Source organism: Pyxicephalus adspersus, chromosome 1 (assembly GCF_032062135.1).
Source record: "Pyxicephalus adspersus chromosome 1, UCB_Pads_2.0, whole genome shotgun sequence".
NCBI lineage: Eukaryota > Metazoa > Chordata > Amphibia > Anura > Pyxicephalidae > Pyxicephalus > Pyxicephalus adspersus.
In genome coordinates this window covers 115384902-115411821 of record NC_092858.1, presented here as the reverse complement: position 1 = coordinate 115411821, position 26920 = coordinate 115384902, and the positions used below count along the sequence as shown (strand labels likewise).

Genomic DNA, 26920 nt, shown 5'->3' with positions numbered 1-26920 from the left:
TTATTTTCAAAAACATTTTGTTTTTATGTATTATAATTTTCTCAGTGATTTCTATTTTGTTTGTTTCTTAGTATTTTTCTAAAAAACCGAAAAAAATCGTTATTTAAAGAAAAATTATTTCTTATTTAAAGAAAAAAAGGAAATGACCTAGTATCCTCTTAAGAATCTAAGGGACTGTGCAGAGAAGAAAAGTATTATTGGGCCTAATTGAATATATGGATAATTAGCCCACAGTCTAGGCAAAGAGGTTAGAGTAAAAGAGGTTTAAGCTTGACTGTATTGTTTTATTTTGATGTGGTAATAAGTAAGAAAGAAAAAGATTTTAATTTCAAAGGATGTTATTAATTTATAAAATGTTAAAAGATAAAGATGAAGGAAGTGATGTGAGTTCATAAATAAGAAAAGAATAAATACAAAACTGGAGGGGATGGACAACTTAACAAATGATAATAATAATAATAATAAAATGTAAACATTTTGTGAAGAAAATATTGCAAAATAAAATAGTATCAAGCTGCAAAATATTATGTGAAAGGTTTCTGGAAAGTCAGTAAAAGCTTAGTGTAAACGTCAAAAATTCTTGCACAAATGCTATCATTAATTTTTTAGGATGTTATAAGGACAGAATAAAAAATTGAAACATGAAAGAGAAATCAAATTCAAGGGTAAAAGGATTTAGTACTAGGAAAAGGATAGAAGGGTTCTTCTATTTTAAACTAAAAGTTATTTTTTTTTCGGGGGGGAGGACCCCTTTCTCTTTTGTCTTTACAGCTATGGTGGTAAAGACTGACGGAGAAATCCACAGCCTCCTGGGATATTTGTTACATCGAGCATGCATTATCAGCAGCTTTCCTAAAATGTAAAAATTGTGCAGTGCAAGTTGGGGTGAAGAACCCAGAAAAAAACCCCAGGTATGAGCCTACTTGGTTAGTGCTGGCCAAGGCTTGGTTGGACACAGGTTGATGCTAATAATAAATTGACTGAATAACGGCTAATGATGCTGGACAAGACATGGCTAGACACACACTGATGAAGCTGATAAGGACTTGGATGGGATAAAGATGATCTAAGTTGTCACTGGCAGAATACCCTGCTTTTACCCAGCTACAGTCCTAATTGCATCTCCTTTGGCTTGCACCTTATCAGAAGGGACACTTCAGGTAAAGCTGACTTTGAGCTGGGGCATGTGCATATATGTAGTGCTGTTAATGGGAAGCTTCATAGGTGGGGCACTTTACTACTTATCTTGTTTATTATATTGACATTCAATTATGTGGATAGAGGGACATTGGCAGATGCATTCAGTTTTTAAAACAAAAAGAGTCATGCTTTACTTGACCATGTCTCCTTAGGGTATGTCCACTGCTCAGCTTGATGTTACCACATGCACCAAAGCCTTTTTCATTTGATTTTGCCCAATGATGCCAGTCTCTTTGCAATATTGTTACATTTTGCTCACTTACTACATAACATGATATGTTTTGCATATCATGCCCATTCTTAAAATGATAACATTTATGATTACAGGTTTCGTGAAAGCAGTCCAATAATTTGCACATAATGTGTGTCGCCCTGCATTTCCACAACATTAAAGAATACATTTCAAAAGTTTACTTTGCCCAAGCAACCAGTAAAATCTTAACCTTTTTTTTCAGGAAATTGTCAGTGCAAAATAGCAATGAACTTACTTATCAGTGTTCTCTGCAGCCCCTTTTGGCCAGGCGCACCACTTGGCACTTTTCAGTAATCACCCGGCTGTTTTTGGGTAGTTACTGATGAGTTGGTTACAATACATGGTCGGTCACTGGCCTATAACTTCCTTCCATCCAGCTCAACAGAATTTTCTAGGTTGATGACCAGGGGTGTAGTCATAAAAAAAGAAGAGGGGCCATGGTACTATCCATGACAAGCCCTCCCCACTACACCCCTGCCTATGTGTCACTTAAAGGGGAAGAAACTTCCTCCAGAGTGATGTCATGATACCAGAACCCGCTCACTCTTCCATCAGAGGCCTGCGATGGTAGAGTGGGAGGGTTGTGCCCAGAGACACAACCTACCCACCGCCCTAAGCCTGCAATTCAATACAGGAGCCATGGTCCGGTGCACCCTCCCCCCCCAGAGGAGTCCTTCTCCTGACCTTGTGGGAGGGCGGACCAGCCAGAACTGCGGACCACCAAAGAATTCTTGGTTTAAAAAATAAGTGGGCATGGGAGCCTATTCCCGAAAAAAATGAGGGCACAGCGTTCCCACCCTTGCCCGCCCCACTACACCCGTTGATCACTGCTTATAGTGAACGTAGCCCCATCAATATGCTTAGTGTGGCCTAAGGCTGTCAAAGTGGTGACATGAGGAAGCAAAGCCCTGCTACTACAAGGTTACCACCTATCCATAGATGCCCCACATATGAATGATAGAGAAATAACCAGCTGCAGTAACAATACTTCCCTTGTCTGGATTTTTAGGGAACAGCTTTCAAAGTTCAGTTTTGCCTACCTACACCACACAAAAAATACAAAGAGAGTCCTCTACTAAGCCGACACATTACTTTTCATTCTTCCCAATTCAATATAAAAATCCTCATTTCTATTAAGCGCATACACTGTCACCATAACTAGAGACAACACATCTTCCAATCGTCCATTAAGCCTTACGTCCTGTTCAAGGCGCACGCGCCCCACTTAAGGGCACGCCTTTCCAGTGACGATTTTTTTCAGTCCTTTCAACTTCAAATGCATTTTTATTGGATCATACTGCTGCACTCCAAGCAACGCCTTGAGGAGAGGAAAAATCTGTTGGAGATGCCTACTGTCTATCAATACCGCTGCGGTTTTCTATTGGCTCAGGTGGGCGGGTCTAGGCTATTCCTTCGGGAGATGTAGTTGAAAGGGATATACGTGTCTGTGCTTTCGATGGATAGAACGAATTTAATGATGAAGATACTAATTTCTGGATTAGTGACAAAGTATTAATTACCGCTATTGAAAGGTAAACGTCTGCTTTTTCTTGACTAAAGTTTTTCTAAAAATGGAAGGGAAGATTTGATAGGGTGTGTCAGTTCCTTTCTGAACAACGCCTAACATGTGAGGGAATTCAAAGTGGTATGAGTGTAGGGAGAGAATAGGCAGCGGAATATGTGCCCTGGTGGCTGCTGCTTCCAGCAATACACAATCCTATGGGTTCTGGCAGCTTTCCGTATGTAGGTCGGAGGATTAATGGAATGCATTGTGTCGCCTCAGAAATGTTTGGTTATGGGGGCTTCAATTTGACCTGAATACAGTGCTGTGTTCCACAATATAACACTGACTCCTGATTCTGTGATATTTTACAGGATAGATGGGAAATACACAATCAGAGAGAAAGAAATGTAGATCAGACAAGCTCTTTCCTTTCTCCACTAAAAAAATCCCTTTGTGATTATGTGCAGAATCCCACCATTGTGATAACATGCAGCTGAACAAATCTCTGCAAAATGTCATGTTTCTGGGCTATTACCCTGATCTTGTTATATTTGATATCCATGTTTTTGCCTTGGTCATTTTCCTTCTTGAATCCATGCTGTCTTTGGTTTCCTGTTGCCTGTCCTTGCAGTATAATGGGATTGGCACTGCTGTTTAAGTAGAAGAATATTCAATGCCATAAATATTTTTGGTCAAATTTTACAAAAGGCAGAATGTGATTTCTTCTGCAATGTCCTATTATAGCCAGATTCTGTAACATGGCTTTATCATATGCTATGGCTTGCTTCCATTTCTATAAGGCGTGCTAGTCATAGGAAGCATGTATGTGCTTTATAAAACAATGAAATACGGATAGATTGCTGTTAAAATGTTATTGTTGTCATTTTAATTCATAAAAGGCATAAACAATGACTGGGCCAGCAGATGGCAAACCGGTGTATTTGACATGCACAAACAATGACACCAGAGGGGGAAGAGGACCCTGCCCATTAGAGCTTCCAATCTAAGGAGGATTTAAATTTAATACAAGAAAACAAATGACTTCCCTGATGGACAAAGTTTACTTTGTAGTTAATATGATGATGTTCATTGTTCAACAAATGACAATATTTAGTGGTCTGTATCAGTTCTGATTCCTTCATAGATTTTATTTTAATTCATTGTCTTGTTGCATTTAAATTCTAGAGAGAAACTTGCTGTGCCTCCTCCTGTTTGCATTGGATTCAATGTTTCGGTGAGATCATTGGTGGAGGTGAACCATGCAGACAATTTTGGGAAGGATCTAATACTCTACTGTTATTTAAATGACTGCAATCAAGAGGGAACCGCGGGAGCTAGGGCTGATTCTCAGGATTTGGTGCAGAGAATAAGGCCAAGGATTCTGCAGGAGGCCTTTGCAGTGGAGACAGCTGTATGTTTAAAAGACCTGGAGCTTCCTTTTCCCCTTTCCAATATTGAAGTCTGTCCTTTCACTTCTCCATGGACTAGCGGTCAAAAATCTTGCTAACAAAACCACACAGATTTTTTTCCTGAAACATCTTTTCAGATACTGGAATTGTGACAATCATTACCTTGAACATGACGTCACCAGCAAAATTTAAAAAGGACAAAGAGATTGTTGCAGAGTATGAAACCCAAGTGAAAGGTATTGTGTGTCTCTTTTCATCTGGTTTGTTTTATTTTATAATACACAGTAGTGACACTCCTACCAACTGCCACAATTGTCTTTGCATTTATTTCCTTTTTTTGTGATTATAGGTTTTGACGATTTAAATGATAATGTTTTATGTGATTAACATTTTGTCATAATATGTTAGACTGTATTATCATAATAGAAATACCTAAAAAATTGCTTTGAAATAATGCTGTTCACCCCTTTTCCTACTTACGTGCACCTATCGCCAAAATGTTTTACCTTGTATAAAAGGGTAGATAACCAGTTTCTATAAGGTGAAAATGATCTTCTTTTCTCTTCTGTCTGTGGCGTTAGACTGAATGTGGGTGCAGAGCTCCCTGGGTTACATATGCCAGCTATCCCAGAAGGCTTTGGACTGCAATGGGCTGCAGCAGGCTACATCACCCAATCATGCAGCTGCTCAGTGCGAAATTAATAGGTTAATGTCAAACTACGTTCTTTTGACACTAATTCACATATGGAAATATATTTGTAGTAAAATGTTTTCACAATGTGTACACGCAAAAATATATTTATTTCAGAGCTCCTCCAAAGATGAAAAATACAAAACATTTATATAAGAATTACATTTAAAAGTATCAACATAAGACCCTAACAACATGCTACGATACATACAGTAACTCAGTATGTCCGTATTGCTTACTGTATGTCTTATGCAGTAGCAAACTGACCACTCTACCACAAATCTAGTCCCATGCTTGTTGTGATTAGACTCAAAAAAAGTGAGGAGTATCCGGGATAACCTGTGTTCTGAGGAGGTAAGTTAAAGAGAAAAAAAAACAAAACAAAAAAATCCTTATATACCAATTTAGGCTATTACAAGTTTGTATGTTTACATTAAACAAGAGGTCTATAAAGTGATGATTCTGAAATTCATCGGGACTATCCCAATTGGAGGATCAGTTACCTTTGAAACATTTGGACTTGATTGAAAGATTCTCCATCAAGAAATGTTTCTGCAAATGTTATATTCACTGTTTTTTAAACAGATCGCTAAATATTTGTGTTGATTCTCAAATGTTGGCTCCATACTGTGTACTTTTTTTTTTTCAACACATCTTTAAATTTGTGATTTGAATAAAGTGTACCTAAACTCACAATTTTCACTTTTATGTAGTACACCCTTGTGGAATGTAGTCCAATCATCCAGGGCTCGAATACATGTTCACAGGTGCCACAAGTGGGTGACCTTCATGCAACCCAAATGTGAAACTTTTCTCAGAAACTGTGGTTATACAACTAAATATTAGTTCAGGAAAGCAAAATCTTGAAATGATTTTTGTAAAGAACAGCCTCATATTCCATTTTTTCACTTTCTGTAAAGGAGTAACACAAATTTGTCTTCATGTTTTTTGTTTTGGAATAGAATGCGCAGTGCTCCCAGTGGTGTTTATGAAAACAAAAACCATTATAAAGATTTTGAGCATTATTCACTTTTTTTCAAACACATTGCTAATATTCTGAACACAACTATAAGTAGTTGAGCAACATCTGATGCACAATGGTTGATTTTTTTTAAAACACATAGACAAATTTAGCTTTGCAAACAATCTGTTCTATAGTAAATAAACCCAACTTAGTCCAAATTTAATACTTGCATAGTAATTGCTGCTTTTGTTTCTTTCTTCTTTAGAGATAAGGGCTCAGCTGCTAGAGCAGCTAAAATGTTTGGATCAGCAATGTGAAGTTCGCACTCAGCTTCTCCAAGATTTGCAAGACTTTTTCCGTAAAAAAGCAGAAATCGAGATGGATTATTCCCGAAACCTGGAAAAGCTCACAGAGCGGTTTCTATCCAAAACACGTGGAGCTAAAGACCAGCAATTTAAGTAAGTAACATTTTGGATTTTGGCTATGCCAGGTATTTCATAAGAGCTGAACTTCACTGGTGCATATTAGTGCACCCATTACCCCCAGGTGGCTCTCGGTCAGTGCCAGCCCAACTAACTCCAGAGGCAAGCCCTTGGCACCCAGATCGATGGAGGCAGCACTTCTGTATGTTTCAGTCCTAATTGTTTTTAAGTTAGAAACACACAAAAGGGAATGTGGATATATCATACACAGTATAACCAGTAATACTGCACTAAACCATATACAGGTGGTAAATAAAAAATAGTAATTAATAAATATTTATAAAATTTTAAATTCCCTGGAGAGCTTTCAGGATTTCTAATGGCTGAATGTATGTCCTCTGTATTGAACTCATGAACTTTATGAACAAAGGAACAAACTTTATGAACCTAGGAAAGTTCTTCACTACAGCATAGCATTTCAACTTAATTTTTTTACTATGATTGCAACAGTACCAACAGGCAACAAGTTATCATCCATCTTACCTTTTTTATAGGAGGAAAGCAGTCGATCCTTCTGCAATCCTATTTTAGTCAATTCTGCACTGTCCCATCTTCCTTTTTTATTCCAGCGTACGAGACACTGAGACCCTTCTGTGCATGCCTGATCTCGGAGCAGCCCACAGCCTTGGGATACGTATTTTATGTATCCCAGGATCCTGCAGGTTTCCCATTCAGTCTTTACTGTGGTAGTAAAAACAAAAAGAGAGATATTCCTTTCAAATATAAAAAACAAAAAACATGCTTTTTTTCCCTTTCTTTTATATAAAAGGGTTGGTCGCCATTTTTATATGAAAAAAATGTGGTCATAGATAAGCTTTGAATACTCTTAGATCCTTCTAACCAAATACATGAGTTAACTTTCATATTTTTAGAAACTTTGGATGAATTCCATCAAAGTATCTTTTAGTATCATTCCATAATACCGCAACGTCATCAATGTAGTGGAGCCGTACTTCAACATTTTCTCTAGTAGAGATCATGAGCATATATTTCCTGGAGCTACCATAGGCCCAAATGTTGGCATGCATTTTCTAGGGCACAAGGAACTCATTCTGGGGCCCAAGCAACTGAACTTATCTTCTTACATGAATTTGAAAGTAATCATGGTGCAAGTGAACTCCTGGAGTTCTAACAACAAACAAATTGTGGCAACTACCAAGGGTAGTTGCAAAATAGTTGCAACTTAAGTGTATAACTATTACACATATCCTGATGCTTTCTTCCAGAAAAATGTTTAAAGTCTGGCTCACTACACTGATGTGCTGGTATTATGGAAAGGCACTAAAATCTGTTTGATGGAAGTCTCTAAATGAAAATAAATGTAATAGAAAGGTAACTCGTGTCTAGAAGGAATGGGGGAACGTTGTTAACAGACAATTTTTGAAAGACATTTTAAAAGAAATGTAAAAAGAATTTTAAAAAGAGATATCTGTGAGACAATTTTCAAGAACTACATGTAATTGGAGATTCAGAAAGGAAGCCATTGAAGATCTGGATCTAAATATGTGTTATTCAAAGAAAGAAGCCCTTTGTTTTTGTTTTTTTTTTCTCAAAAAGCGTAAAAAATTAAAGTGAATATTAGAATAATATCAGATCTTATGTAACTAAAAAGATTATAGTAACAGTAATTTAAAACAAGTAGGATAATAACTCTTTGTGGGACTAATTGGCATTTTGTATGCAGCACCCTGAAAAATCACTGATCTATTTTATAATTAAATTTGAATGTAGCCAAGATAATAGGTGAATCCGCAATGATGGTTGTGAAGGTAGCAAAGAGTTTGGGTTATATTGAAAGCACACTGTGTTATGTTTGGTTGAGTAAAATAAAAACATAAAAGCCAATCTGAATATTAAAAAAAATATTAAACTCACATAGGTAAAATGTATTCTTCAGTTCTTAAAGGGCAATTCTGACTGTATTAAAGTCAAAAGAATTTATGTATTGAATTAATAATAATAATAATAATAATAATAATAATAATTAATAAAGAACATGAGATTTAAAAAAAACAGCAGAAAGAGGAGGATTCCACCATAATGCAATGGGCCTGATTTATTGATGCTCTCCAAGACTGAAGATGATAGACTATCATAGGAGAACCTGGGTGATCCTGTAAACCTGGAATAGATTTAGTCCAGGATCGAAAACATTTCCCACAAGGAGGTTGTTCCATTTTCTGGATTGCAGATTTACCTTCTTTGTAGCACCATTATGTTACACAGTACTGCAGGGCTTGTGCCAAATCATGCTTTTGGTGGATTTTTTTTGCATGTTGCTTTTCCTCACATTCAACTGTGAGGAAAAGCAACTATATTAGACAGCATCTTTTCTCTTATATAATAGACTGCGGAAAAAAAAGATCATCTTCAACTATTGTCACATGTGCAACTGTCTACATTCTTGATGCGTTTCGCCTGTTTGGCTCCATCAGACGAACAATTTAAGGAGCCTACATAAATGATTCTGGATAAATGTAAGCAATTTAATATAAATGATATAATTCAATAGAGAAAGCAAATGTTCACTTCATATAGCAAATGCTGAGTGTCCGGCAAATTGAATAAAAACCTGTAAAAACCTACATTTGTGTTTATTTTTGAAAATGGCATTTCTAATAGCCAACTATTAAATCCTTCTCAATGTGATCATCCATTAAAATACCAGACAAAAAACAGGAGACGAAAGAAGCTTAAAATACATTTTTTCTCCTTCAAGGAGGTTGTTTCTGGTGAGTATCAACACTATAATCCTAAACATATGTACATCATTATTTCCAATCCACATTATCCAAAATTAACCAAATTTCTCATCATAAGCCATCACATACCATAATTATCCACTCCATTTAATTATATGCCAACAACTATCCTAATTAAACAATTTTTATGTATATATTAGGCCCTGTGCACTAATTAGTGTCCCCCCATATCCAACACTCCAACACGTTCGAACACCTCTTGCTGATGGTAGTCATACTTCTAAACCAGAAGCATGTGGGACGCTGGTATCCACTTGCATTCCATACAGAAATGCAACCTTCTAGCCTCCCGCTCACTGGAAGTCCACTTGGTGCACATGACTCAGATCAACTACTTCCGTAAGCATACCATGTGATGCTAGCTGCCTGCCAACCTCCACACTCCTGCATGACATATCGAGTGGGAAGCAGCCAGTGCCTCCCCACCAGGCTTTGCCGAGGAGTAGAGTGACATGACACCTTCCTTCTCCACCATCAGCAAGGAATATCAATAATGACTATATTAGATATTCCACCAATATTTAAGTTGGAGGGTATGCGGGATATAAATTGGTGAGCTTTTTCCAGGTCAAAAGATTGGTAAAATATTTTTATGGAAAATTATTGAATCAAATTTTAGGAAATGGCATTTCCAAACCCCACAGTTTGTAGGAACCCTACAATTAAAGGGAAGTGGAAATGTAAAAATAAATTCATTATGCCTTATTGTAAATGTACATCTGTCAACATTAGCTAATTATTCTTTTCAATATTATTCAACCATATCCATTTCTGAATATCTTATTATAACATATACATTTTATATCCAAGTTACATATTATTCATTATGCCGGTACAGTCCACATTAAAAAACAAAAAACAAAAAAAAAAACCTTTTTTCAATTAAATTTATTTGTAGTGTCCAGATTCATTATTTTCAGTGCACACACCAAAAAAAAAAAATAAAACTTTATAAGAATGCCTTGAAACTGATCATTTAATTCAATATACTATGTTTTTGAGTTGATATATGAATTTACTTTCCTTCTGTAACAAAATCTTGTCTACATCGCCACCTCTCATGTTATTTTTCACACATTCCAAAGCCAAAAAGCCTACTTTATCTATGTTGAAAATGTTTTGTCCCAATATGGTAACTAAGAGATGTGGTGATTGTACCATTCCTAATTAGGTATATAGCTTCATATATTCCCACAAAATTGTGTTAAGATTTACATTTGTTTGCTAAGGTAGTTTGGTTTGTCCCCCACATAGTTTTGGGAGTCAGTCATAAGTCACAAGGGGGTCATAAGTAATAGAAAACCTGATTCTGAAAAAACTATACTGATACTGTTTAATTATCTTGTAGCTTGTACAAAAGCCCTTAATTTTGCTTCAACTGTAGCTTTGTTACATTACGTTTGCAGTGCTTCAATTGCCACTTTCTTGTGGGCAGCTTGTGCCTCCAATTTTGCTCTCTTACACCTTGGCAGCATCTGCCTCTGCATGTGCCTTTTTAAGTTGATCACTGAGCATGGAACATGTTGAGCAATGCATAGTCTTGAAACCGGTGCAATTGCTCTGTACACAGGCAAATACTTCACAACCCACATACCTGTAAATGATCTTTCTTTAGCACACAGATCCCCAACCCCCATGCAATATACTTGTGCCAGTCTGTGGCCGGTGAGCTGGGGGGTGCAGATGACAGGAGGCAAGAGCGCTGCTTCCAGTTCTTCCCCCTCCATCCTCTCCTGAGGAGTCCCTGCTATAGGAGCCAGGAGCAGCCAATCGCAGCATCACTACATCCAAAAGCCGGGGACACCTGTTGGAAGCCGGCTAGTTTTTGTGCTTTCCTCTTGGCACTGCCTTTGGCTGCAAGAATGGGAGGGGTTGTTCTCGGTAAGTTTTTCAGTTCTCAAGTAGTTGGAAAGGCTGGTGGATCGTCCAGCTTCTGGTAAACACTGTTACAAATGCTGTAGATCACAACTTTAACCCCCGGTGCTTGTGGGGAATCTGCTCAAGTTTTTGTTACCCTGGGAGAAGTGTGATTGGCTGTTTCTACATTTGGAGATTGCTGATACTGATGCTTATACAGATGGGATCTGATAGGACTGGTTATATGTGTGAAGCTTTCGTATGCCTGTATGTGTGGGCCATAATCCAGGAGTTGTCACCTGTCCAGGAATATCTGCCTGTGCTGTGTGTAATGGTGGCTGTGGGCTGATCAGACATTGTAATTGGTGTGTTGCAGGATACAAGGGATTGGATAGGGGTGCATGTGGGCTGCAGTTTCACTTTCTCCCATGTAGGAATCCCCATGTAGGCCTGACCTGCTGGTGCTGCCATCAATCTACTTCCTAAAGCAGAAATCCCCAACCCCCAGGTCGCAGAGTGGTGCTGGTCTCCCGATGAGTTGGGGGCTGCAGAAGACAGACGGCAGGGCTTCTGTCAGAAAGGTTAGTGGCCACTGTTTTACCATGACCAGTTCTCTGTGTAGATAAGAGTTGTGTTTAGTTCTCATTAGCCTTCGCTGAGATCAGTGTAGTGTAGTAAAAGGTATTTGAGTTTTGGAACTGATTACATTGCTCTAACTAGTTCAGTTCTGTGATAGCTGGATGCACTGCGCTGTACTGTATCTTTAGTGTGACTAGCAGAGTTCTCTAACTCGTCTGTAACCCAGTGACTTTACTGGTTTTTGACTGTTTTGTTTCAACTGCTGTAGCCATGTAATTACTGATTCCTAGATTGTCCCAAACCGTACTGGAATAGCAATAACTTGCATAAGAGCCTCATCTACAGATTGGCGACTTGTTGGAAGACGTGGCTGAATATCTTGAGAATGTTTATTCTCACTGGATAAATGTTACAATGTGATGTATTCCTTAGATCTTAAAATCTGTTCAGTTCCATAGGTCAAAACAGGGTAGGCTAACCAGGGTATGAAGAGGAAGATGCAGTACATACTATCAAGGGCTTGATTTCCTACACACAGGTGAAAGCACACTTTAGTGATTCCCAGCCCTTCTGAGTTCTGTTATGAAATCGGTAAAGTATTCTGACCATTATAGAGGCATAGTAGCTCAATTTCAATGAGGCTGGCTCTGCCTTTATACTTATTTGTGGTTAGCATGAAGTACGCTACGTGGGGACATTTGGTGTTTCAAAATAGGCAAAAAAAAAAAATCCTATAGCTTCCAGGGAAAAACAAGGGGGTAGTAAGATAAGGCAGTGTGCACCGTGGGTAGCACGGTGGCTCGGGGGTTAGAACTCTTGCCTTCGCATCGCTAGGTCACAGGTTTGAATCCTGGCCAGGACACTATCTGCCTGGAGTTTGCAGGTTCGCCCCGTGTCTGCGTGGGTTTTCTCTAAGTACTCTGGTTTCCTCCCACAGTTAGTTTATTGCCTCCTCAAAAAAAAATTGACCTTGCACTACATTAAAGGCATATGATTATGGTAAAAACGTTAGATTGCGAGCCCCTCTGAGGGACAGTTAATGCCATAACTATGGACTTTGTACAGCGCTGCGTAATATGATGGCTATATAAATACTGTGTAATAATAAAGGAAGTATAAAAGCCTAGAGTGCAATTGAGAGCTAATTGAGCTGCAAGATTTAATTACAGGGATATCTCCAGATATGTAAAACAAGGTCAGAATGGTGCTATATCGGCTAGCTTTGTGAGATGAGAGGGAGATATTCAGAAATTCCCCTTCGAAATTTGCTACAGGTTCCAAATGTCTTGCACTTGCAAAAAGAGCGTTTTGGTAATGGTGACCAGCGGGATCACCACCGCAAGATGCACTATGACAAGTCCACAGTTGCCTGTTGTAGCGTCAAGCTGGGGTGACCTGCTGCTGGTGTGTTTTTCATTCAATTTATGCTTGATGACCCTGCCTGTTTCTTACCCTGCGATTGTATGCTACCTGGACCAACCTTATCGGGGAAAAAAGGTCTTTTTACTGCCAGGTCCAAAAAAAAAATCACGAAAAGTATGTTTATGCTTTTTTATAACTTGGATTTTAGTTAAGGCAAAATTGATAAAGTGTTTTATTTTAATTTACGACCCTGGTTGTATGAGAACCCCTATAAGAACTGCCTTGAGAGGCTCCCATTTTATGTAAAAGGGGTCTCAGCTCAGCAGCCAGGCAAGTAATAGAGATAGAGATGGTATATGAGCTTAGTGTGTTTTTAGGTAAAGGGTCATTAAGGTGTCGCATCTATTCTTAAAGCTTGATTCTGGGACAACCTTAAGACCATGTTATTGATAAAACGAATGAGATATGTCTGTGGCCATAGGAGGTTACCAGGCAAAAGGATGATGTAATATGTGGGAATAAGTAGTGTGTACATTGGAAAAGATTTGTATGCGGTTTGGATAGATCTGAAATCTGGACCGGGGCTTCACAGCCTGGTCAGGCATGGAGTGATAGCCTGACCAGTGATTGGTGTAATGTTCTGCCATTACACAGCTCTGAAGGTTGCCCTTGTGTTTAGAACAGAAGCTGCAGGCTGAGTGCAGGCACAGAATTGCATTTTATGGCAAAAACTCTAGGCTGGGATTAGAGTGCTGTGAATACATTGTTCACCCTGCTTATATGTTGGCCACACTCCCTAGAAAGATCACCTTTAAACATGACATGACACCGAGGGTGATCCTAATTTGCGTGTTTTTCTTCTTAATCGTTGCATGGATGTTATAATTGTAAATACAGCTGGAAGAATTATTTTTTTTGTGTCTTATTTCAGGCTTTAAAGGAAAAAAATGTAACAAGTGAAGTTAAAGATTATTGTATTTTTTTGTATGTAGGGTTTTTTTTTTGTATACACATTTATTTTTTTCACTTAAAATCTGGTTGAAAATGATCATGTCTGGTCAGCAAAAGTATGCAGGTGGGAATATCTGCCCTTTTATTACTAGCTGTCATCTATTTCTAAGATGAACAGAGTTTGTGGACAATCGTAAAAGTCTTTTAATTAGCAGTAATAAAAAGTAATACAAGTATGATATCCCCTAGGCTAATAGAACTACAAGATAGCTAGGTAAGAGCTGCTGAACAGCCCCATTGTTCTATAAGGACTGGCACAAGCTCCTGGATTCTGGGACAAATGCCTTCAGTGTTCCCCCCAGAAAATGTTTTCAGCCAAGTGGGGGCAAGCTGTAGCCGGGTGGTAAAAAAGTGAGCAAGGCAAGACACGGCAAATTTAGTGCTCCTAGTTATTTATGCCACAGTTATCCAGTAACCTCTATTATTCTGTCAGCGTTCTACCTTCCCTCTATACTTTGTTTCAACTTTCTAATGCCTGGCTTGTTAAAATTTCCAATTTTTCCTTTTTCTTGTATTATGCTCAAACTGTTCTGTGTATTTTAATCCAACTGCCTTGTGTTCCATGTTTTAATTGTGTAATCCCTTGTATTGTAATATTGTGATCAATGTGGTGTAACAAGTTAGGCTTGGTTCACATTAGCAGTAAAAAAAACTGGGCCATTTATCCCTCCTGAGTGACTACTTGGCAACTGCTAGGCACCTGGAATTGGTAACAGGTGGTAAGTGCTAGGCTTTTTCTGGTCTAGCAGTCTTTCAAACAGAAGTGGTTCCTGGCGAGAGGAAACTGAGGGGTAAATGCAACCTTACTGCCAATGTGAATTCAGCACGATTTCAGATGTGGCCTCCTAGGGCTATATCTTGGTAAAGGAAATCTTTTTGTGAAAAGAGTTTTACTTGATCTGTCTCCGAACTGAGCCCAGGGAGTCCCAAGCTTGCTCAGCTTCCCTCTTTCCGATGCTCACCCTTCCATCAAGTGCTGATCTCTTGGGCATGCGTGATAGATTATAGGAAAGCCCCTAATGATACATTTCTAATGTTGGGCATGCACAAAAGGAGCAGCCCACAGCCACCTGGGATTTGTGACACAAATACCCCAGGAGGCTGCAGATTTAGCCTTCAGTCTTTGCCACCATTGCAGTAAAAAAAGAAGGGGAGGGGTCCCAAAACATTAAAAGAAAAAACAAAACACATTTTTCTTTTATAAAGTCACCCTTTATATATTGTTAAAATGTGGTGATGCAAAAAATATCCACATTTCTCCACCCGCTGTGTTCATGTCTAATGATGCCATTGGCAGCACAGTGTGATAGCTATGTGTGCAAAGTCTGCTTTTCATATTCTGCAGCCGAACAACTTACCGTGTTCAGTCCTTCAGATCTCCTAATTTGTTGGTTATAACAAATTTTTTAGGGTACACAGGGACACTCGTAGCTACTAATAACCTAAATTTCTCTAAAGAATTTCAAAATATGGGGATCACGAGTTAAAAAACTTATGGAAATTGAACATTTGGGTTGCTGTTTTTTAAGAGAGTGCACCTGGAAGCCCAAAATTAAAAATGCAAATTAGGAATCCCCAGGATAGGAAATAGGAAAGAGCATTGGGGTGCGGCCCCCTAAATTTTTTTTTAACTACCTTTCACTAAACTATAATTGTAATATTATGTTATAGTTTTTGCTTCTGTTTTTTTGAACTCCAATTTATCTGGAACGGGGAGGCGCAGAAAACTGAAAATGTAGGTTCAAGTGGGGCACAGATGTATAAACCCCTAAAATTTCATTAGCATGGCATTATTATTATTAAACAGGAGTTATATAGCACCAACGTAATATTCAGCTCTGTATATTAAATCGGGAACATAAAGAACTCTGCCCATCAAACTGTCTGCTTCCCTACCTTGAACCCTAATTTCTCTAGAACAGAGAGGTGCAGGTAAACAAAATTATAGGTGCAATTGGGGGACACTTGTGGCTAACACCTCCAAAACTTTCATCTCCATGGCATCATTGCAACATAAACTATGCTCATCAAAACATGCTGCCTTGTTACACATTACTGTACCCCACCAGTACCTGAACCTCAATTTTGTTTTTAATGTTCTAATGATAACATGGTGATGACATTTTAGGGGGTGTTATACACAGACATTCTCTACATATTTTCAGTTTTCTTCACCTTCCCATTGCAGGGAAATTAGGGATCAAGTGTTAGAAGTGGACAGTAATGTGTACTAGGGCAGTGTGTTTGCCATAGTAATGAGATTTTAGTGTGTGTGTGTGTGTGGGGGGGGGGGGGTTAGACAAAGGTGTCCCCCACTGCACCTATATTTTGGGTTTTGGGCAACCCACCATTCTAGGGAAACTGGGATTCAAAGAGAAGCAGATTTGGGTAACCTAGTTTGACGATTATAGATTTGTGAAAGGTAGCTATTATTTTAGGGGCCCCTACCCAATGCTGCTTTCTATGTAAGTGGCCCCAGGGGTCCCCAATTTGCATTTTCAATTAAGGACTCCTAGGTGCACTTGCTTTTGAAATGGCACTGTTATATTTTCACAAGGTTTTACAATTCTGATCCCCAAATCTTATCATTTTTAAAAGCTGGGGTGCTGAAATTATGGTTACTACTAACTGAGTGTACCATGTTCACCCTGAAAAAGTCATTATGACATAACTGTTTGGGAGATCTTAAGGTTTATACACAGAGAGCTGTAATGATGCACATGCAGTTACACAGTCTGCTCTGATGACGTCATTATACACACCCACTCGGGTTGATACATTGTTACATGATGTTTATGGGTCCACTTTATTTTTTGTGGTCCTCGCATTCTGTGGTTTACGTATTTTGTGTTTTTCGAAGAAGAATGCCTTTTTAGGTGTATTGTTTGAATGGTTTTTTTTTTTTTTTTTTTTTTTTTGTATTTTATCTTTCATCGGAATCAACTATTGTATGGTACTCCTTTTCTTAAATTGTACATCTGCATCTTTCTCCAAATTTACTAAGTTATTTATTTTTGTACTTGCAGAAATAACCAGAATGTTCTATCTCCTGTCACCTGCTGGAACTTACTGCTTACCCAAGTGAAAAGAGAGAGCCGTGATCATGCTACATTGAGCGACATCTACCTGAACAACATTATACCTCGTTTTGGTCAGATCGGCGAAGATTCCGGGCGTCTGTTTAAGAAGGTGAGATTCCAGAGCATCAAACCTTGCTGCATAATTAATTGCTTTTATTTATTTATTTTTGTTTACTTTTTGGCTAAATGTAGAAGTACTTTATTTGTATTGTTCAGGAGAAAAAACCCAGATAGGCACACCAACACTGCTGTATGCAACTTTTTTTTTTTAACACATATTAGCATATTTAATTACCGAACGGGGTAATTGTAGTCTAGATAAACGCCGAACATGTAAATGGTGAAAACACCACTACTTCCGGCAGTCCTAGCTCTTATCTTATAGGTGTGTGTAGTCCATGGAACACATTTCAGAGATAGATATCCTCTTTGTCATTCCAACTTGGAACCTACTTTAAAGTTTTTTTTTTTTTTTTTTTCAGTGTGAAATAATGATACTTCAATTGACATTCCTATGATAATTTATTGTGATACAGGTACTAACATAAATTTATATTAGTTGATTATGATTAAAAAAGCTTAAACAAGCTCCACGATGTGAGATTGGTTTTGATGAATGTACAACACAATTTTTACCAACGTTTAGGCATGTACATGCATAAGATTATTCTCGCTCGATACGAGACGTCATCTCATTTCCAACGACAATAAACTACCATTACATTAGTGTATGAAGCCCTAGCCATCTGCTAGAATAGGTAAACTTAAACGCTAAGCACCCATCAAAATAATATGTAGACAGAAATTTTGGAAAAAGTGGGCAAAACCACCAAAGGATAGGGAAAACTCTCATAAAAGATTAAAGATCATCCCATTGGGTATATTTATTGTATAGAAGCTGTTGTAGTCAATACATAAACAATATAGTAGCAATGGTCCGTGAATAAAAAACAAGAAACAATTAGCATAATAATACTAAAGGGTAATGAGCACATTGGAAGGTTTAACAAAAAAAATACATGTAAATGTAAATGCTAAACCCACTTATTTATCTTGTGGTAAGGACATCTGTCATTTACAGCAAACCGAAGGTGAGTAAAGAGACGAGTGGAGGGATATTCCTTGGCGTCTATGCTAGTTAGGCAGTAACATCCACCCCAACATTTAGGGATCGGGGAGACCCCTTTGGGCTTCAAAATAAGGCAGATGCATCCAAAATAATGACAATAAATGAACACCCATACTGTTGAAATTGCTTGAATATATGTTGATATACAGAAATAAACAAAAAATTGTTGAATAAAGATAAAAATAATAAATTAAAAATAACAAAGTGAATTATAATTATACACTGTGTAGGACTAGATCAACATGATATCACAAAAGTGTATGACTTGAATACTATACACAATTGTAATTAGTAGAGATAATACATGGAAAGGACGGTATTTTTAAAAAAAAAAAAAGCGTTGAGGGCTTCAAATGTGATAGAGCTAGCCAAGGGTCTCTATCTCGATACATGCATCTGAAACCTATGATCTGCCCCCTAAATCTTGTACTAAAAGGACAAGTCTACCAAATATGTTGTACACTCCTGGTTCTTGGCATCCTCTTCTTGGAGTCCAGACTCGGTGAAGTAGGCACCATGTACCATCTCATAGTTAACTTAAAAGTTGATTCTAACAGGGCAAAATTAATTTTACTATTCTGTCTCTTTCCCAATGAGCGGCATAGGAATGAACATTGGCTCTAGTTTCTGGAGTTCTGAATAGTGTATAGAAATGAGTTTAGGAGCCAAAGGGGTCCTAACTATTTAATGTATAGCGCTGCGTAATATGTTGGCGCTATATAAGTCCTGTTTAATAATAATATTAATAAAAGTGTAAATGTGTTCTAAAATGTTCAGGTGTACTGTGAGATCTTTAATATAGATGAGACTAAATGACTAAAAAGAATTTCTGCTTTTCAGTTATCTAAAGAGTTACTTAAATGGAGTTTGATGCATAATGCATATCTTTCTAATTATTCATACCCAAACTACCCAGCATTGAATAGAAGGGGTAGATAGATGAGGTGGGAGGGGACAGTGAATTGTGTTGGACAGGAAGTACTAGTAAGTGAGATCTTTAAAACATGTCTAAGGTGAGGGCTTATGCTACTAGAAGGCTGTATCCAAGGGAGCACACAAATATCTACTGGATGAGTTGGAATTCTGATTGGGCCTAAATTGGGGCTGCAGCCCCCTACGAACAAGGAAGTAGGGGGTGCTATGTGTGCTGCCTGATAATATATTATAATGATATTAAGTCTTATTGTTCTGTACCCAACCATGGTTTGAGAAGATTACAATTCTTTGAGTAAAGTTTTAGAATTTTTGAAAATTATAGACCTCTATACAATTATAGAGGTAAGCTTAAACCCCAAGTAATCAAGGTGAAGAGGTGCCTAGGTAAAATTATAGTCTGGTAAAGAAAAGACATAAGGAGGTAGAGTAAAATTAAGAATTGGTAATTTTACTTCAATAACAACTAAGCCTGAAGTATATGCAAACATAAAATTATTGTCAGGAAATTGAATCAAATGCTAATTAGACTAACAGTTTTCCTTGTACTATATAGTGCCTGCCTTGAGACAAACCCAACTTTGTCTTTGTAGATTCTAAAATGTATTTCCCCCATTTGCTTATATATTTGTCAAAAGTTTTAATGACCCAGGGGGAGTTCTTCCATTACTTGGGAAGCATGACTTCATGGGGCAAAAGAGATGAATTCGAGTGATGGGGATTAACCTTTGATTGCCCTGGCGATTTATTAGATTTAATGTAGGAATTGCAGCCAAAACCTCAGAGATTGTAACATCTGCTTCCATTTTTTTCTTCTATGGCCAAAGTTAATTTGGAGAGTGAGAGATGCTCAAAAAGTGTATTGGCATGATCTTGCTGGAAATGTGAAGGGGTATTTTAATTTTGAAGAAAACTTTTTGAATTGCTTGAAACTAAAACAATTGAGATGACAGAGTTTAATTGATGGAAAATTTGAGCATTTAGAATTAAAGAGTTTTGCTAACATGGGTCCTGATTTATTGATTCCTTTACCCCTTTCTGACAAGTATCCAATTGATCTAAGGTACCCCTAATAGTAGCCCTATGAGCCTCCCAATAAAGGGGCTGTTGGTGTCAATAGTTTTTTTTTTTTACATGTCTTGAAGTGATAGCAAGGCCAGTGGGATTCTGTAAAAGAATGTGTAAAGAAGTTGCCATACAGAAGTAAAGGGGAATGGTCTGATCAAGAGTAGAAAGAATTTTATATTTATGGATTAGAGGAAGAAAATGTTAATGAACATGTGGTTTATACATTTGAAACAGTTATGTAATGAGTAATATGTGAAAGTTTTGTTTTGGAATAAAGTTCTCTCCATACATCCACCAAAAAAACCCAAAAAAAACAAAAAGTGATTTGAATCTTCAAAAAAAAAAAAAAAAACCTCATAAACTTGGTTAGTAAATTTGACATCTTCAGCAAACAAAATGACACCAGTCAAAAACAAGAGTCTGGCTATATTAACAGGAAATTCCATTAATAAAACATATACATAGAGAAACAAGAGGGGTGTGTTGGCAGCGGAATTTAGCTTTTCACCATATTTACTCAAATACACATAAACAAATACACTGGGTGGCACTAGACAAAGGTTTACTGACTTGCACAATATAGTCCAGAGCTTGCAACTTGCCCCAAAATATGTTAAGACCTGGTGTGTTTCACCTGAATTCAGGCTTTCTCAGGGCTGTTAGGGCATGCTTATTTAATGTGACAGGACTGTATATGTCATTAACATCATCATTAATCATTTACATTAACATAAGAAACATCCGTTCAAAATTGTTGTATGTGTGTGTGTGTGTGTGTGTATATATGTGTGTGTGTGTGTGTGTATATATATATATATATATATATATATATATATATATATATATATATATATATATAATTTATTTAGCATTAGGTAGTTGATCTAAATATATCTAGCGGGAGTTAAGGGGAGAAAACTACTTATAGAGGTATATGTTTAAAAACTTACATTCTGCAGAGGGATGTCACGAGTTTTTCTAAAATCCAGCCTATGCTGGTATAAATATATAGGATATAATCAAAGGTTCCTTGATTTGCAAAAAGATGTTCTAAGAAAAAAGAAAAATCAGCCAATCAGTTGTAATATGCCAATTTAGGTAGGGTGGTTAGTATAAAGCAGGATTTTTAAAGGTTTTTAACTTTTTAAGGCATGTTTTTAATTATGTTTAAATAAAAGTACAGATTTTATGGAATTTGCATTGAATACCTTTGAAAGTTTGGTTGTCCTAGTTAGGTACCCTAAATTAAATGCCTGTAATCTAGTCAATTATGTAATTATGATGACATAGGTTTATTACAAATCAAGCTTTTTGAGGTATAAAGAAGTACAAAATGGGTCTATGTATATACTATTAACTTACACTAAAGTAAAGTTTGGGAAATGTATTCATAAACTGAAACATGGACTTGGTAGATTTGTTTTTTTTTAAAAATGTGGAAACTTGAGTTGTAAAATAGGGTTTCTTCTCAGAAACCTAAGTAGAGGTTCGCATAGGAAGGAGCAAATTTCATCCCTATTGCGACACCTTGAATCTGCAGGTATAGATCTTCTCTGAAAGTAAAGGTATTGTTAGAATATTATCAAGCAGTTTGACCATAAAGGTAATACATTTTTGAATTCTGGGATCTTCTGCATGTAACAGTGGGGATGATATTTGTAAACCTTTCTGGTGGGGAATGCTACAGTACAATGCTTCTACATCAATGGTAACCAAGGTGGTATTTGGAAGTATATTGATGCCTTCCAATAGTTGGAGAAGTTGGATTCTATTCTTGAGGTAGGAAGGTAGTGTTGTTACCAAGGGTCCTAAATAGGTGTCTATCAATTCACATGCTTTGGAGGAGAAAGTCCTTATGTCTGAAATAATTGGTCTACCTGTAGGGTTTTTGATATTCTTGCGAACCTTGGGTGGTGCGTAAAAAGTAGGTGTTGTGGGAAATTTGGTCCAAAGGTGATCTTTCTTGAATCGTTCGCACCTCTTCAGAAGGCCTCCTGTACTAGTGTCAAGTATTCCTTGTAAAATGACTCTAATTTGGTTTTAGGAATAATTTTTTAGCAGTTTTTGTTCACAAGGATTTTTAGAGACATAGATTCATATTGTGTATTATCCATGTGACAATATTACCACCCTTATCAGACCAGGTGATGATGATTTCTCCCCCCCACCCCCCTTTCCCATTAAAAAAGGCCCAATACTTAAAACCTTATATATAAAAGAGATGGATGTATATAAAATAAATATATACACAGGCTTCAAAAAGTATTCAGAGCCCCTTCACTTTTTTACGTTTTATTACATTGCCAACTGATGCTATAATCATTTAATTTTTTCTGATCTATATTCTGTACCCCATAATGATTAGGTGAAAAGAGAAATTTAGTCAATTTAGTAAATTTGACGAAAAAAAAAAGAAAATATCACATTTAGATAAGAATTCAGACCTTTTGACAGTTAGTTTCTGCACCTTGTTTAGAGTCCACCTGTGGTAAATTGATTGGACGTGATTTGGAAAGGATCACAATTCTCTATATAGGGTGAGCTATTTTGTGTTGATCATTTTCTGGATCTATCCATTATTATGAATCTTGTGGAGGTGGGTAACACAAAGGCTGTATGTGGAAGTTGCCGTGAGAGAGCAACTTTGGACCTGCAGGGATTAGCATTTGTAAGCCCTGATATCATTCTGGAACTAACCCCCCAGAATTGTATCAGGACTTACTAAAGCTACATACACACGTGCAATATTTTTTCGTTGGAAAGGATCTTTCACGATCCTTTCCAGTGTCAAACGGCTGCACAATGCATGAATGAGTGCTGTACATACCCCACCATTCTGCTCTATGGAGAGGAGAGGGGTAGAACGACTGGGCAGCACCCCTCTGCGCTCTCTCCCCTTCACTTGTATTACAATCGTTCATCATCCGTGGATCCGCCAGGACGGTCGTTCAGACGATTGACAACGAGCGCTGTACACACGCCAGATTCTTGTCTGATATCGGCCCTGTGCCGATTTATCTTACAAACCATTGTACGTGTGTACATAGCCTAATGCTAAGCCCTGCCATTGCTTATCAGGTTCAGTCTAAAAGGGAAGTGACTGCAGTTAGTCCTTGTATGACAATAAATAGAGGTCTTTAGGCTCCACTGCTGTGTAATGTTATTTGTGTGTGACATTTTCAAACCAACAATGAATATTAGGAGTTCAGTTTGTCTGGCTCATTTGAAAATTGCCTTTTTGAAGCAGCAATTCATGCCCCTCATTTGGTTGTCTTTTAGACCCCTAGGGTGACGTGCCCTATTAGAACATTTAGTGCCAATTACAGATTTCAGCCCCCCCACCCCCTTGTGTATGGTGGCCCCCATCAAACATGTCCTACTTCTAATTTGTCTGTCAGCAGTTATGAGTTTATTTTAGGCATCATTGTTAGATGTGACAAGCCATATCTTTATATAATTACAGACCCTAAATGTCCTGCAATGTAACATTTTTTTTTAATGTTATTAGTAGCTGTGTGAGCCTCATTGACCAAGATCCCCCCCTGTTTTTTTTACATTTTTTAAAGCATGTGGTTTAATTGTCTGTGTTTCTTCATGTCATTGCAGAGTAAAGAGATTGGGTTACAGCTGCAAGAGGACCTAATGAAAGTTCTAAATGAGCTGTATACGGTAAGTGTGTAATTGGGCTATGGTTACCAATTCCTGTGCTCATTTCTAAAGAAAGGGCTAACATTTGTCTGAACAGATTACTTTCTAGCACGTCATTTTAATGTTTTATTGTACTGAATTGTAGTATATTCGTGGAAATCTAAGAATGTGACAACTTGGTTGCTTTCCCTAAAGCACCACAGAAATAAAGAGCAGAGAGAACCATTTGCTTCTAAATGTCATTATTCTCATTTTTTTACACAGCAAATCAAATATATTATAGTTACAGTAATGTTCAGAATAATCGTGGTGTGTTTTAAAAAGGTGAATAAAGCTCAAAATCCTTATAATAGTTTTTTTTTCCATACATGCAAATGCATTGGGAACACTGCACATTCCAAGTCAAAACATGAATCTAATCTAATCCATCTAATACACATAAACACATAATATTAGTTCTTCTGTCCTGTTAACATTTCACAAAACAGAATATTTGTACATACTTAACCCTTAGATGAAACTCACTGTGTAATCAACGTAACCGTGTAACCGTTCAAATGACCGTGCTGTGGCACAATAATCCGACCCGTTTCGCCACGTAGGGCTTCCTCAGGGATATTAATGCGTGCCTAACGGTCTATGTGTATAGAGATGTAACATGTCAGTAATATACAAATTGAAATGAAAACTGAATCATAATGTAAACATTTTGAAAAAACAAATAAAATTCATCATCATTATAAATGTATATATAAACATAGTGTCCAAGACCATAACAAAAATGAAGCTTGCTTAACATTGATTATAATGCAAATAATTTTCAAGTACAGCTAGTATTGGTATATCTCGGAGTATCTTTAAAGTCAATAATTCAAACAATCCTTTAAGAAGATAGTAATTCAAACAATATTTTCAGATTCTAAGGCTCTACAAAGGAACATCTATGAATATGTATTTTACTCACGTACACGTAGTTAGGAACATGGTCCACACAGGGGCGTGTATATGTAGAGTCACTGCTGGTGATAACGCTAGATGTAAATCATAAGGTTTGATTAGGTGTAATGGTATAGAAATAGAAGTCAGATTGGATGGGTGAAGGTTGAGATAGATAGATAGATAGATAGATAGATATATTATAGATAGATAGATATATTATAGATAGATAGATTCGATATCACACATATATTGAAGGGTAAATAACAGGAATCAAGGTAAGTAGGATGTGACCAACTCTTCCTAGAGACAATAGAGGGTTTGGGTTGTAAGTGTGTTATATACATAAATAGATAGCTATATAGGTAAGGAGTTATTAAAGATAAATAAGGTGAGTTTACCTTGAGTGTAGGTATACTAAGCCACTTAATGATGTAGAGGTGGGTAGAGTAGAATGGTGCCTTCCTATAAATAGATGGTTGTATATATTTTATAGAAGAGGTATATCTAAAATTGTCACTTAACATAGTTTAGGGTTGGTGAAAATATACCTTTAAGATATGGATTAGCAGCGTTGGGCAGGTGAATAGGGCAGGAAGGTGCCTTCCTATAAATAGTTATATATATTTATCTTTAGATAAAGTGTATTGAAAATTATAACTTGTATTGTTTAGGGTTGGTGAAAGTTTACCTTTTGACTGTAGGTTTTGATAGGTCATTTGCAGAGATCAGCAGCCTTTGAAGATGCAGAAAGCAGCAGCCTGCAGGGCTGTTCTAGTACCACCTAAAGTGGCATCTTTAAGAGCACGAGGGAGGAGGAGAGAGTGCGCTCGGCCTCCACATTGCAGGGGGAGGGGGCGGGACAAATGTATTCGCCCTATCCCCCTGCATTGGGTGATCCTCCCTGACATGAGGCAGATCATACGGGGGATGGGATGGCCAGCGCAGGGTGTGCTGCACAGTGCCATATAGCAGTGGCACCCCCACCCCTTGCAAGTCCCAGTGGCAGCCAGGGGGGGTTTCTATGGTGATTTACCAACGGATGCAAGGACCTGAATTTGTCAAGTGTAGTAATAAGTTACTGTGAGATGTAATATTTGTAAGTTCAACATAATGGCATATATAATACAATAAATATTAGAATCTACCAAGAGAATACTTTCATTTTATGTTACATTAGAGTGTTGCAATCAGAGAACAAATATTACAGAGTTTAGGCAGACATATTATGCATGGAAAGATTTATATTCATAACTAAAAGGGTATAGTGAATATATGCAAAGAGTCCCTGTGGGGATATATAATCATAATGATATATTTCCAATATACATAGTGAATTACTTGTGAATATTTGATATATAGGTAAGAGGGTATAATGAAAAGTGAGAACCTGTTGTTCGTGTCATGTCTGGGTTAAAGAAAAGATTTAAAGCTAACTGCTTTTTTCAAGCCCGGTGGGTATGTTGCTTTAAGATTTACTATCCATTTTGTTTTTACCTGTAGGAGTTTTTTTATCTAAATCACCTCCTCTAAGATATGTAAGTATGTGTTCGAGACCAAAGAATTTAGGAACTTTAGGGTTGTATTGGTGCTTGGTGCCTACATGTTGGCATATAGGTGTACCTATTTTGCCCACTTCAGTGGAGTGTGTGTGTTCATAGATCCTCTTTTTGAGTGGTTGTATCGTTTTTCCTATATAAACAGAGCCGCAGATGCAGGTAATTATATAGATTACGCCTCTAGTATTACAATCAAGTGTTGGCTGAAAGGTATGCTTTCAATCAGAGGTTTTGGGTGTGCACTTTGCGCATGTAAAATCATGTTTTCCGCTGTGGGTTTACTAAAGAGTGTTGTTGTGACTGTATTGTTGGTGTCTATTTTAATGACTTTTTGGTGTCTATTTTAATGAAAAGGTCGAGAAATGGTAATTGTACCATTTCTCAAATATTCTGTTTTGTAAAATGTCAACAGAACAGAAGAACTAATATTATGTGTTCATGTGTATTAGATGGCTTATGTATCAAATAATCAATCAATACACTTCACTTTTTG

The 26920-nt window shown here is 37.3% G+C and overlaps 1 protein-coding gene across 2 annotated transcripts in view; it reads left to right on the top strand.

Annotated features, from left to right (window-relative positions):
- The first annotated feature begins 2851 nt into the window (after window positions 1-2851).
- LOC140339717 (SLIT-ROBO Rho GTPase-activating protein 2B-like) overlaps window positions 2852-26920 on the top strand; it is a 114222-nt gene continuing 90153 nt past the window's right edge. For both annotated transcript variants that reach the window (XM_072424527.1, XM_072424535.1), the window contains exons 1-5: window positions 2852-2985; window positions 4143-4602; window positions 6287-6479; window positions 17101-17263; window positions 23891-23953. In XM_072424527.1, the coding sequence (XP_072280628.1) occupies window positions 4536-4602; window positions 6287-6479; window positions 17101-17263; window positions 23891-23953 (486 nt within the window). In that variant the 5' untranslated portion in view covers window positions 2852-2985; window positions 4143-4535. The remainder of the gene's footprint in view (window positions 2986-4142; window positions 4603-6286; window positions 6480-17100; window positions 17264-23890; window positions 23954-26920) is intronic.